Raw genomic sequence first — 13,436 nt, 5'->3', positions numbered from 1 at the left:
TGCGTTGTGGACGTTTGCTGTGTTCGATTCGGTGATCCGTGTCGTGTTGGAGCTGCCCTGAGTGTCGAACATGTGTTAGGGAAGATGTTAGGGAAGTTGCACAATAAGATAGCAGTACTACTGACTAGTGTTAGGAAAGCAGTAGGATGCAATCATGCGTGCAGACAACCTAGCTAGGTAGGAGATGGATAGATTGAGTACAGGCTTGAGGTGAGCTGCTGCATCTGCATCTGCACCCACCGTTGCCATATCATCACATTCGGTCCACGCCATGTAAAGATGCTTTCTGTTTGTCAACCATGCTTGCATGGATCATACTGGTCTGGTCATACCCCAAAAGAAGCACAAAAAACATGCCTACTTTTAGTCCACCCTAAAAATATATACACTCTTCTGAAGTCTGCTTTTCACCTTGAGCCAAAAGACAACTGCAGATGAAATCACTTGAGTGACATGGCATCCGAGCTGGCACTTGCTCTGTTTTGCCACTTGGATAATGAAACATAAATATATATTGAGCTTTTTTTTGGAGTCCTGCCTGGTCGACACCTGGTCGACGAAAGCTAGCCACCAAGTGCCGGACGAATGCACTAAGTCAATTAAGTAGTGCTCAGGATGAAAGCTGGTCGAGTAGTAGCACACTAGGCAGTCAAAAAAGAAAAGGAGTACACTACACTAGATCTTGTTGGGTTTGACCCCTCAATGGCGCCCATCCATGCATGGTTCCTCCTTTTGACCCCATTCCATTGTTGCATAGTGAGTGCGCCTGGCTGTTCCTCCTGGCTTGGCTGGAAATCAAAAGCAGCAGTCATGGGTCATGATACTGATAGCCACCTCACTCAATCCGGCGCAGTATATGCAAAATCAAAATTCAGATATCCTTGTTTTTGCATCACATATGCACCTCAACAATTCGGTTTTCTTTTGTCAAACCAGCCATCATGATGCCATGCTTGACGGTGCAGTGCAATGCCCAGTTAGTTACTTAAGACACTAGGAGCTTAAGTGGCTGTAATTTGTTATTTCATTTTTTTGTGTGCCACCAATCGAAGCCAACGGTCAGCGGCAGCGCTGACCAGACGGGATTCCGCAGAAGAGGCTTTGAAACAAGGAGAAAAGCAGAGAGAGATGGAGCAATGTGACATCTCCAGCCCCCCACTTTGCGTGGCCAGCACCCAAAGTCGACGCCTTTCGACGGATGTGCGCCTCCAAGTTCAATGGAGGAGATATTCCACCCATGTATGCCTCACAAAGTTGCATATGCTGCCGTATGGTATGGTATGGTATCATGACAATGATGCTAATTTGTTTGGAGTGCAAACGATGCATGCACTCAAACATATGCACTAGTGCTGCTACTGATTAGGATCCGCTCTGCGTGGAAAGCATCCATGTACAAACCTCTTTTGATGTCATGATAAAAGCTGTGTCATGCAAATTTAATTACCAGAATTCCAGTAGACATTCTGTAGGGTGACAAATTAAGAGGAACAGTGATATACTGCTATACCAATTGATCAATTTAGAGCTATGCTGATTCATATTCAGAAGGTGCTTTCTGAAGCCCAGCCCTTCTTTTCCAGTCCCAATCTCAGCTCCTGCCACAGAACAAAAATCGCACATCATACCTTAAATATACAGCAGAACAAATGACAGAAATGATGGGTGTGTGTGCTTGCCTTTACTCTCTTCTTGTTAGCATTAAAGTCGATGAATCCTGACCGAGACGCTGATCGGTACTGAACAATTGATTTGTTGCCAGGAGGGAACCAGAACTCGACGTCATCTACAAACTGCATGGACGGAGGAACATAAAGTCATTAGTGAATAATAACATGGCAATCTACACTTGCGTGAGCTTGTGGGTTACAAGAGTAACAAGGTGCTACCCCGAATATAGGGCTCTCGTATTCAACTCGAACATAGTCGTCTCCTTTCTCTACCACACGAGGACTGAAGTTGTCCGGCTTTGTCTTGGTCACCTGCCAACAGGTATTACAATACATCATGCTGATATGACTTGAGAATTTACGCTCCCGCTGCACACTGTAGAAACAATATCGAGATGTTACATACAACTTCAATGAGCTCTTTCATGGCCTCATCTTTGCTTATGGGTTTACCCCTGGGGCCATCCTTGGGATTGTAATTCCTAAAAAAAGGTCATGTTCAGTACTCCACACTGCAGATGATGAGTCTTTCAAACATTTTTACAAAATCCGGATAGATTAAAGAGCTATCAAAGGAGCACCTGATGATTAGACGGAATACGCGATACAGCATTTGTAAATGAAAAATTCATTTGCAAAGCAGGCTGTCAGCAGTGCTCAAGTCAGACACTTGTTCACAAAGGGAAAGTGTTGTTCCTCAAAGGTTTGAGTCAACAGATGCATATATAAGTGCAGTACTGCGACGAGTTAAAGTTTAGTTTTAAAAACGAAGAGTTCTTCAATTAATTGTTTTAGAAAATGCAGATAACAGTGACTCTTATTTTGTCATACTATTTAGAACTGCAATTCCTGACTTACTGAACTTATCATATATTGTGGTTCATCAAGAACTACCATACGGAATAAACCGAATCACACATACTCCCTCCGTCCCAAAATAAGTGACTCAACTTTGTACTAGCTTTACTACAAAGTTAGTACAAAGTTGAGTCACTTATTTTGGGACGGAGGGAGTATTACATAATGCATACGCTGGGCAAAGGATTAAAGAAGCAGGCCTATTGTCGAACAAAAATCTTATGCTGTGCTGCTTATGGATTTGAATCACTTAGTGTATAAGCAAATATGCAGGACAAGCGACATCCAGCAGACTGTGAGCATTGCTCAAGGCAGACACTTGTTATACTAAGGGAAAGTGCTGGTTTTCTTGAAGGTTTGAGTCAACAGATGCATTATTGCTTCAGATAACATTTTTTTTTTCATATTTAGGACTCTGCAATTTCTGACTCGCTGAATTTATCATATATACTGTGGTTCATCATCAAGAGCTGCCATACACATACAGAATAAACTGAATCAAACATTCCACAGTGCGTACGACGTACAAATTAAGGATGGATGAAGCAGGCCTACTGTCGAAAGAAAAAGTCTATGCTGCGCTTACGGTTTTGAATCGCTGGGTGTTCAGTTTCAAAACGGAGAACAATTGGAGTTTAACATAAACATAGGGCCCATTGTGTGTCCACACTCCACAGCACACATCCAGCAACTGTAAATGCACATACGCAGGGAGGACAAGCGGCACACAGGTAATGCACCAGGAAGAACATACATGGTGCAAGAACTAAACACAGATGGTTACCATGGGGGAGCGTAGTGATTGGAGTCGCTTATCCTCTCCGACGTGGACACGCAGTTGTTGGTCGCCGGGCACAAGGCGAGGGCGGGGGGCCTCTTCTGCACGCCAAGGTAGCTCGGCTTGGTGCCACTGGAGCAGCCAAGAGAGCAAGAGAAATAAACAAACACACTTGTCAGACCACCGGAACAAGAAATTCAGTTAACTGTTAACTGCATCCCCTTCTTCAGAGAGAGCTCAGGTTCTGAATTTTCCGTACCTGAAGTGGAAGATGGCGGCGAGCGTGGCGAGCTCGCTGCTCCTGAGCACCAGGTCCCTGAATTCATCCCGGGTTTACATACAGACGGCAGCCATCCACCATCAGATGTACTGTAGTCTGTAGTCAGAGATGGGGATGGTGAGCGGATGGGGATACATACCTTCGTCCGATTCTTGTGCTGCTCTTGTTGTTAAGGCGTGGAGAGGGTGATGCCTTGCCGCCGGGAGCGGGGGATGGTGGGGGGCAGCAGCAGGTGACCGCCGACGAGTTCATCGTTTGCTCGTCCGGTGGAAGGGACTCGCTCCGGCCACCGTGGAAAGGATGGGGGTGGGACGGGAGGCTGGTCTGAGTGGACGACCCGGCCTGGGCCACGAGTGTGTAACCGAGTTCAGCCTAACCCACAGCCCAGGCTTACTGTTGGGCCGGATCATTCCACCAAGAGAAACGAAGTGCATATGAAAAAAAGTGTTACTAAAAAAAGGAAAAAAAAGTTGGTCCCATCAAAAAAATATGAAAAAAGTTGGTGCTTTTTTTTAACACAGCATAGAAGCAAATTCTCACAAACGGGCACATACACTCAATCTTATGAACGCGCTCACGCAAACCCTACCAGAGCACTTCCGAGATACTAAGCTGACACAATATCTTGAGATTGACGAAGTCGCACGCACGCATCACAGTCGATGGGAATGTCCCCTCCCACTGAACGAACATTGTCGGAAAGGCTGAAATAAATTCAGGAGAATGCAAGCGCCAGTGCCAAATCTAGGACATAAATCCCGATGGATTAGTTCCACCATAAAAAACCTAACCATCTGAGCTACACTTAGTTTGCATAAAATATACATAAAATACATAAAATATACATAAAATGGTATTTATGAAAGTATACATAAAATATTTAGTGACGAGATCAACTATGATAAGTGAAAATGATTAGTATAAATTTTGAGTATCAATGTTGGGACAAACCCTAGCCTATCTCGCTCTCACACTCGCTCGAAGGTGTAAAAAGGAGACAAATTTTTTCGGCGACAAACGTCTCGCCACACGAACAGTGTTTTCTTTTTCTTTGGAGCACAAACTCGACTCAGTGGCAAGCCTGCCTTGTGGAGGTGTGCTAGAGCCTGGGCGCGAGGCAGTCCAGGGTGAGTCACTACTGGAATCAAAGAATTTGCCATCAGCATGTTCTTTGCCGTCGGCTAGCCGACGACAAAGAAGGTCTTTCCTGTCTGCTGACCAAAAAACGACGGCAAAGATAGAATTTGCCATCAGCCTGTTCTTTGTTGTCGGCTTGCTGGCGGCAAAGAAACTTTGTCGTCCACTAGCTGACGGCAGAGAGATGGGTGGGGTCCAGTGTAGGCCAGTTATTGTGACGGCCCACCCACCTCTTTGCCGTGAGCTAGCGGAGGGCAAACAAGCCCATACCTAACGGCCCTAACGCCCCCCTCCTCTCCCCCCCGACCGCACCCCGCCCCCGACCCCACGCCGCCTCGGCCCACCGCCCGCCGCCACCAACAACCCGCCGCTAAGCCCCCCGGCCGCACGCCGCTCCCCCCCCGGTCGCGAAGGAAATACGCCCTAGAGGCAATAATAAAGTTGTTGTTTTATATTTCCTTATTCACGATAAATGTTTATTGTTCATGCTAGAATTGTATTGATCGAAAACCCAAATACATGTGTGAATACATAGACAGATACCGTGTCCTTAGTGAGCCTCTACTTGACTAGTTCGTTGATCAAAGATGGTTAAGGTTTCCTAACCATGGACATGAGTTGTCATTTGATAACGGGATCACATCATTAGGAGAATGATGTGATGGATAAGACCCATCCGTTAGCTTAGCATAATGATCGTTCAGTTTTATTTCTATTGCTTTCATGTCAAATACATATTCCTTCAACTATGAGATTATGCAACTCCCGGATACCGGAGGAATACCTTGTGTGCTATCAAACGTCACAACGTAACTGGGTGATTATAAAGATGCTCTACAGGTATCTCCGAAGGTTATTGTTGGGTTGGCATACATTGAGATTAAGATTTGTCACTCCGAGTATCGGAGAGGTATCTCTAGGCCCTCTCGGTAATGCACATCATAAGAAGCCTTGCAAGCAAAGTGACTAATGTGTTAGTTACAATATGATGTATTACGGGACGAGTAAAGAGACTTGCCGGTAACGAGATTGAACTAGGTATGAAGATATCGACGATCGAATCTCGGGTAAGTAACATACCGATGACAAAGGGAATAACATATGTTGTCATAACGGTTCGACCGATAAAGATATTCATAGAATATGTAGGATCCAATATGAGCATCTAGGTTCCGCTATTGGTTATTGAACGGAGAGGTGTCTCGGTCATGTCTACATAGTTCTCGAACCCGTAGGGTCCGCACGCTTAACGTTCGATGACGATTTAGTATTATATGAGTTATGTCATTTGGTGACCGAATGTTGTTTCGAGTCCCGGATGAGATCACGGGCATGACGAGGAGTCTCGAAATGGTCGAGAGGTAAAGATTGATATATAGGATGATATTATTCGGACACCGGGAGTGTTCCGGGTAGTATCGGGTATTTATTGAAGGAAATATGCCCTAGAGACAATAATAAAGTTGTTATTTATATTTCCTTATATCATGATAAATGTTTATTATTCATGCTAGAATTGTATTAACCGGAAACTTAGTACATGTGTGAATACATAGACAAACAGAGTGTCACTAGTATGCCTCTACTTGACTAGTCCGTTAATCAAAGATGGTTAAGTTTCCTAGCCATGGACATGAGTTGTCATTTGATGAACGGGATCACATCATTAGAGAATGATGTGATTTACAAGACCCATCCTAGCTTAGCACTATGATCGTTTAGTTTGTTGCTATTGCTTTCTTCATGACTTATACATGTTCCTATGACTATGAGATTATGCAACTCCCGAATACCAGAGGAACACTTAGTGTGCTATCAAACGTCACAACGTAACTGGGTGATTATAAAGATGCTCTAAAGGTGTCTCCGATGGTGTTTGTTGAGTTGGCATAGATCGAGATTAGGATTTGTCACTCCTATTGTCGGAGAGGTATCTCTGGGCCCTCTCAGTAATGCACATCACTATAAGCCTTGCAAGCAATGTAACTAATGAGTTAGTTGCGGGATGATGCACTACGGAACTAGTAAAGAGACTTGCCGGTAACGAGATTGAACTAGGTATAGTGATACCGACGATCGAATCTCAGGCAGGTAACATACCGATGACAAAAGGAACAACGTATGTTGTTGTGCGGTTTGACCGATAAAGATCTTCATAGAATATGTAGGAACCAATATGAGCATCCAGGTTCCGCTATTGGTTATTGACCGGAGAAGAGTCTCGGTCATGTCTACATAGTTCTCGAACCCGTAGGGTCCGCACGCTTAACGTTCGATGACGATATGTATTATGAGTTTTGTGATTTGATGTACCGAAGGTTGTTCGGAGTCCCGGATGTGATCATGGACATGAAGAGGAGTCTCGAAATTGTTGAGACATGAAGACTGATATATTGGAAGGTTATCTTTGGACACCGAAATGGTTCCGGATGAGTTTGGGCATTTTCCGGAGTACCGGGGGGTTACTGGAACCCCCCGGGGAGTTAATGGACCTTAATGGGCCATGGTGGGAGAGAGGAGGAGGCGGCCAAGTGGGAGGCGCGCACCCCCCAAGCCCAATCCGAATTGGGGGGGGGGGCTTTCCTTCTCCCTCTTCCTTCTTCTCCTACTCCAACTAGGGAAGGGGGGAAACCTACTCCTACTAGGAGTAGGAATCCCCCTTGGGGCGCGCCATAGAGAGGGCCGGCCCTCCCCTCCTCCACTCCTTTATATACGGGGGATGGGGGCACCCCATGGACACACAAGTGGATCTTAGCCGTGTGCGGTGCCCCCCTCCACAGATATCCACCTCGGTCATATTGTCGTAGTGCTTAGGCGAAGCCCTGCATCGGTAACTTCATCATCACCGTCACCATGCCGTCGTGCTGACGAAACTCTACCTCGGCCTCAGCTGGATCTAGAGTTCGTGGGACGTCATCGAGCTGAACGTGTGCAGATCGCGGAGGTGCCGTGCGTTCAGTACTTGATCGGTCGGATCGCGAAGACGTTCGACTACATCAACCGCGTTACTTAACGCTTCCGCTTTCGGTCTACGAGGGTACGTGGACACACTCTCCCTGCTCATTGCTGTGCATCTCCTAGATAGATCTTGCGTGATCGTAGGAATTTTTTTGAAATACTGCGTTCCCCAACAGTGGCATCCGAGCGAGGTCTATGCGTAGATGTTATATGCACGAGTAGAACACAAAGAGTTGTGGGTGATAATAGTCATACTGCTTACTAGCATGTCATACTTTGATTCGGCGGTATTGTTGGATGAAGCGGCTCAGACCGACATTACGCGTACGCTTACACGAGACTGGTTCTACCGACGTGCTTCGCACACAGGTGGCTAGTGGGTGTCTGTTTCTCCAACTTTAGTTGAATCGAGTGTGACTACGCCCGGTCCTTGTTGAAGGTTAAAACAGCACACTTGACGAAAAATCGTTGTGGTTTTTGATGCGTAGGTAAGAACGGTTCTTGCTAAACCCGTAGCAGCCACGTAAAATTTGCAACAACAAGTAGAGGATGTCTAACTTGTTTTTGCAGGGTATTTTATGATGTGATATGGTCAAGACGTGATGATATATAAAGTATTGTATGAGATGATCATGTTTTGTAACAGTTATCGGCAACTGGCAGGAGCCTTATGGTTGTCGCTTTATTGTATGAAATGCAATCGCCATGTAATTGCTTTACTTTATCACTAAGCGGTAGCGATAGTCGTGATAGCAATAGTTGGCGAGACGACAACGATGCTTCGATGGAGATCAAGGTGTCAAGCCGGTGACGATGGTAATCATGACGGTGCTTTGGAGATGGAGATCAAAGGCACAAGATGATGATGGCCATATCATATCACTTATATTGATTGCATGTGATGTTTATCCTTTATGCATCTTATTTTGCTTAGTACGGCGGTAGCATTATAAGATGATCTCTCACTAAATTTCAAGGTATGAGTGTTCTCCCTGAGTATGCACCGTTGCGACAGTTCGTCGTGCCGAGACACCACGTGATGATTGCTACCTCTTGAGCATAGCGTTGGTTTTCCCTTGAAGAGGAAAGGGTGATACAGCAAAGTAGCATAAGTATTTCCCTCAGTTTTTGAGAACCAAGGTATCAATCCAGTAGGAGGCCACACGCAAGTCCCTCGTACCTACACAAACAAATAAGAACCTTGCAACCAACGCGATAAAGGGGTTGTCAATCCCTTCATGGCCACTTGCAAAAGTGAGATCTGATAGAGATAATAAGATAAATATTTTTCTTATTTTTGTTGTATCGATTGGAAAGTAAAGATTGCAAAATAAAATAGATCAGAAACTTATATGATGGAAAATAGACCCGGGGGCCATAGGTTTCACTAGTGGCTTCTCTCAAGATAGCATAAGTTTTACGGTGGGTGAACAAATTACTGTCGAGCAATTGATAGAAAAGTGAAGGAAATATGCCCTAGAGACAATAATAAAAGTTGTTATTTATACTTCCTTATATCATGATAAATGTTTATTATTCATGCTAGAATTGTATTAACCGGAAACTTAGTACATGTGTGAATACATAGACAAACATAGTGTCACTAGTATGCCTCTACTTGACTAGCTCGTTGAATCAAAGATGGTTATGTTTCCTAACCATAGACATGAGTTTTCATTTGATTAACGGGATCACATCATTAGAGAATGATGTGATTGACTTGACCCTTTCCGTTAGCTTAGCACTTGATCGTTTAGTATATTGCTATTGCTTTCTTCATGACTTATACATGTTCCTATGACTATGAGATTATGCAACTCCCGAATATCGGAGGAACACTTTGTGTGCTACCAAACATCACAACGTAACTGGGGGATTATAAAGGTGCTCTACAGGTGTCTCCGATGGTGTTTGTTGAGTTGGCATAGATCGAGATTAGGATTTGTCACTCCGATTGTCGGAGAGGTATCTCTGGGCCCTCTCGGTAATGCACATCACTATAAGCCTTGCAAGAAATATGACTAATGAGTTAGTCACGGGATGATGCATTACGGAACGAGTAAAGAGACTTGCCTGTAACGAGATTGAACTAGGTATTGAGATACCAACGATCGAATCTCGGGCAAGTAACATACCGATGACAAAGGGAACAACGTATGTTGTTATGCGGTTTGACCGATAAAGATCTTCGTAGAATATGCAGGAGCCAATATGAGCATCCAGGTTACGCTATTGGTTATTATCCGGAGACGTGTCTCGGTCATGTCTACATAGTTCTCGAACCCGTAGGGTCCGCACGCTTAACGTTCTATGACGATCGGTATTATGATTTTATGTGTTTTGATGTACCGAAGATTGTTCGGAGTCCCGGATGTGATCACGTACATGACGAGGAGTCTCGAAATGGTCGAGACATCAAGATTGATATATTGGAAGGTTATATTCGGACACCGGAAGGGTTTCGGGGGTCACCGGATAAATACCGGAGTACCAGGGGTTACCGGAACCCCCCCGGGGGCTTAATGGGCCTACATGGGCCTTAGTGGAAATAGAGGGCAGCAAGGGGAGTGTGGGGTGCGCCCCCCAAGGCCCAAACCGAATTGGTTTAGGGCAAGGGGGGCCGGCCCCCTCTTTCCTTCTCCTCCTCTCCCTTTCCTTCCCCCTCTCCTACTCCTACTAGGAAAAGGAGGAGTCCTACTCCTAGTGGGAGTAGGACTCCCCCTCTTGGCGCGCCCCTCCTTGGTCGGCCACCTCCTCCCTCCCTCCTTTATATACGTGGGGAGGGGGCACCCCATAGACACACAAGTTGATTTCTTAGCCGTGTGCGGTGCCCCCCTCCACAGTTACACACCTCGGTCATTTTGTCGTAGCGCTTAGGCGAAGCCCTGCGCCGGTAACATCATCATCACCGTCACCACGCCGTCGTGCTGATGGAACTCTCCCTTGGCCTCAACTGGATCAAGAGTACGAGGGACGTCATCGAGCTGAACGTGTGCTGAACTAGGAGGTGCCGTACGTTCGGTACTTGGATCGGTCGGATCGTGAAGACGTACGACTACATCAACCGCGTTGTCATAACGCTTCCGCTTACGGTCTACGAGGGTATGTAGACAACACTCTCCCCTCTTGTTGCTATGCATCACCATGATCTTGCGTGTGCGTAGGAAATTTTTTAAAATTACTACGTTCCCCAACAGTGGCATCCAAGCCAGGTTTATGCGTAGATGTTATATGCACGAGTAGAACACAAGTGAGTTGTGGGCGATACAAGTCATACTGCTTACCAGCATGTCATACTTTGGTTCGGCGGTATTGTTGGATGAAGCGGCCCGGACCGACATTACACGTACGCTTACGCGAGACTGGTTCTACCGACGTGCTTTGCACACAGGTGGCTGGCGGGTGTCAGTTTCTCTAACTTTAATTGAACCGAGTGTGACTACACCCGGTCCTTGAGAAGGTTAAAACAGCACTAACTTGACGAAATATCATTGTGGTTTTGATGCGTAGGTAAGAACGGTTCTTGCTCAGCCCGTAGCAGCCACGTAAAACTTGCAACAACAAAGTAGAGGACGTCTAACTTGTTTTTGCAGGGCATGTTGTGATGTGATATGGTCAAGGCATGATGCTATATTTGATTGTATGAGATTATCATGTTTTGTAATGGAGTTATCAGCAACTGGCAGGATCCATATGGATGTCTCTTTATTGTATGCAATGCAATCGCCCTGTAATTGCTTTACTTTATCACTAAGCGGTAGCGATAGTCGTAGAAGCAATAGTTGGCGAGACGACAACGATGCCACGATGGAGATCAAGGTGTCGCACCGGTGACGATGGTGATCATGACGGTGCTTTGGAGATGGAGATCAAAGGCACAAGATGATGATGGCCGTATCGTATCACTTATATTGATTGCATGTGATGTTTATCCTTTATGCATCTTATTCTGCTTTGATTGATGGTAGCATTATAAGATGATCTCTCACTAAATTTCAAGGTATAAGTGTTCTCCCTGAGTATGCACCGTTGCGATAGTTCATCGTGCCGAGACACCACGTGATGATCGGGTGTGATAAGCTCTACGTTCACATACAACGGGTGCAAGCCAGTTTTTGCACACGCAGAATACTCGGGTTAAACTTTGCGAGCCTAGCATATGCAGATATGGCCTCGGAACACTGAGACCGAAAGGTCGAGCGTGAATTATATAGAAGATATGATCAACATAGTGATGTTCACCATTGAAAACTACTCCATCTCACGTGATGATCGGACATGGTTTAGTTGATTTGGATCACGTGATCACTTAGATGATTAGAGGGATGTCTATCTAAGTGGGAGTTCTTAAGTAATATGATTAATTGAACTTTAATTTATCATGAACTTAGTCCTGATAGTATTTGCATAACTATGTTGTAGATCAATAGCTCGCGATGTAGCTCCCCGTTTATTTTTGATATGTTCCTAGAGAAAAATAAGTTGTAAGATGTTAGTAGCAATGATGCGGACTAGGTCCGTGATCTGAGGATTATCCTCATTGCTGCACAGAATAATTATGTCCTTGATGCACCGCTAGGTGACAGACCTATTGCAGGAGCAGATGCTGACGTTATGAACGTTTGAACAATGCTCGGTATGATGACTACTTGATAGTTTAGTGCACCATGCTTTATGGCTTAGAACCGGGACTTCAAAAACGTTTTGAACACCACGGAGCATATAAGCTGTTCCAAGAGTTGAAATTGGTATTTCATACTCATGCCCGTGTCGAGAGGTATGAGACCTCTGACAGTACTTTGCCTACAAGATGGAGGAGAATAGCTCAACTAGTGAGCATGTGCTCAGATTGTCTGGGTACTACAATTGCTTGAATCAAGTGGGAGTTAATCTTCCAGATAAGATAGTAATTGATGAAGTTCTCTAGTCATTATCAACAAGTTACTAGAACTTCGTGATGAACTATAATATGCAAGGGATGAAGAAAACTATTCCCAAGCTCTTCGCGATGCTAAAATCGGTGAAGGTAGAAATCAAGAAAAACATCAAGTGTTGATGGTTGACAAGATCACTAGTTTCAAGAAAAAGGGCAAAGGGAAGAAGGGGAACTTCAAGAAGAACAGCAAGCAAGTTTCTGCTCAAGTGAAGAAGCCCAAGTCTGGACCTAAGCCTGAGAACTAAGTGCTTCTACTGCAAAGGGACTGGTCACTGGAAGCGGAACTGCCCCAAGTATTTGGCGGATAAGAAGGATGGCAAAGTGAACAAAGCTATATTTGATATACATGTTATTGATGCGTACTTTACTAGTGTTTATAGCAACCCCTCGGTATTTAATACTGGTTCAGTTGCTAAGAGTAGTAACTCAAAACGGGAGTTGCAGAATGAACAGAGACTAGTTAAGGGTGAAGTGACGACGTGTGTTGGAAGTGGTTCCAAGATTGATATGATCATCATCGCACACTCCCTATACTTTCGGGATTAGTGTTGAACCTAAATAAATGTTATTTGGTGTTTGCGTTAAGCATGAATATGATTTGATCATGTTTATTGCAATACATTTATTCATTTAAAATCAGAGAATAATTGTTGTTCTGTTTACATGAATAAAACCTTCAATGGTCATACACCCAATGAAAATAGTTTGTTTGATCTCGATCGTAGTGATACACATATTCATAATATTGAAGCCAAAAGATGCAAAGTTAATAATGATAGTGCAACTTATTTGTGGCACTGCCGTTTAGGTCATATCGGT

The 13,436-nt window shown here is 44.7% G+C and overlaps 1 protein-coding gene across 1 annotated transcript; it reads right to left on the bottom strand.

Annotated features, from left to right (window-relative positions):
* Positions 1–494: 494 nt before the first annotated feature.
* On the bottom strand, positions 495–3,959 carry LOC123126251 (uncharacterized). Its single transcript, XM_044546621.1, has 8 exons — positions 3,726–3,959; positions 3,566–3,622; positions 3,313–3,438; positions 2,077–2,152; positions 1,890–1,982; positions 1,680–1,793; positions 1,511–1,598; positions 495–788 (listed from the first exon to the last, which is right to left on the bottom strand). Exons 1-7 carry the CDS (start codon positions 3,836–3,838, stop codon positions 1,545–1,547), a joined length of 633 nt encoding a protein of 210 aa, XP_044402556.1. The 5' UTR covers positions 3,839–3,959; the 3' UTR covers positions 495–788; positions 1,511–1,544.
* Positions 3,960–13,436: the final 9,477 nt, after the last annotated feature.

The sequence above is a fragment of the Triticum aestivum genome, chromosome 5D, assembly GCF_018294505.1.
Source record: "Triticum aestivum cultivar Chinese Spring chromosome 5D, IWGSC CS RefSeq v2.1, whole genome shotgun sequence".
NCBI classification, from domain to species: Eukaryota; Viridiplantae; Streptophyta; class Magnoliopsida; order Poales; family Poaceae; genus Triticum; species Triticum aestivum.
This window is presented reverse-complemented; position numbering and strand designations above follow the sequence as displayed.

Excerpts from the sequence above, each read along its gene's own strand:
- LOC123126251 (XM_044546621.1), bottom strand. The coding sequence starts at position 3,838 with ATGAACTCGTCGGCGGTCACCTGCTGCTGCCCCCCACCATCCCCCGCT. Across the intron at positions 3,623-3,725 it reads AGCACAAGAATCGGACGAAG|GGACCTGGTGCTCAGGAGCA; the intron begins GTATGTATCCCC and ends GGATGAATTCAG. Across the intron at positions 2,153-3,312 it reads AATCACTACGCTCCCCCATG|GAATTACAATCCCAAGGATG; the intron begins GTAACCATCTGT and ends ACCTTTTTTTAG.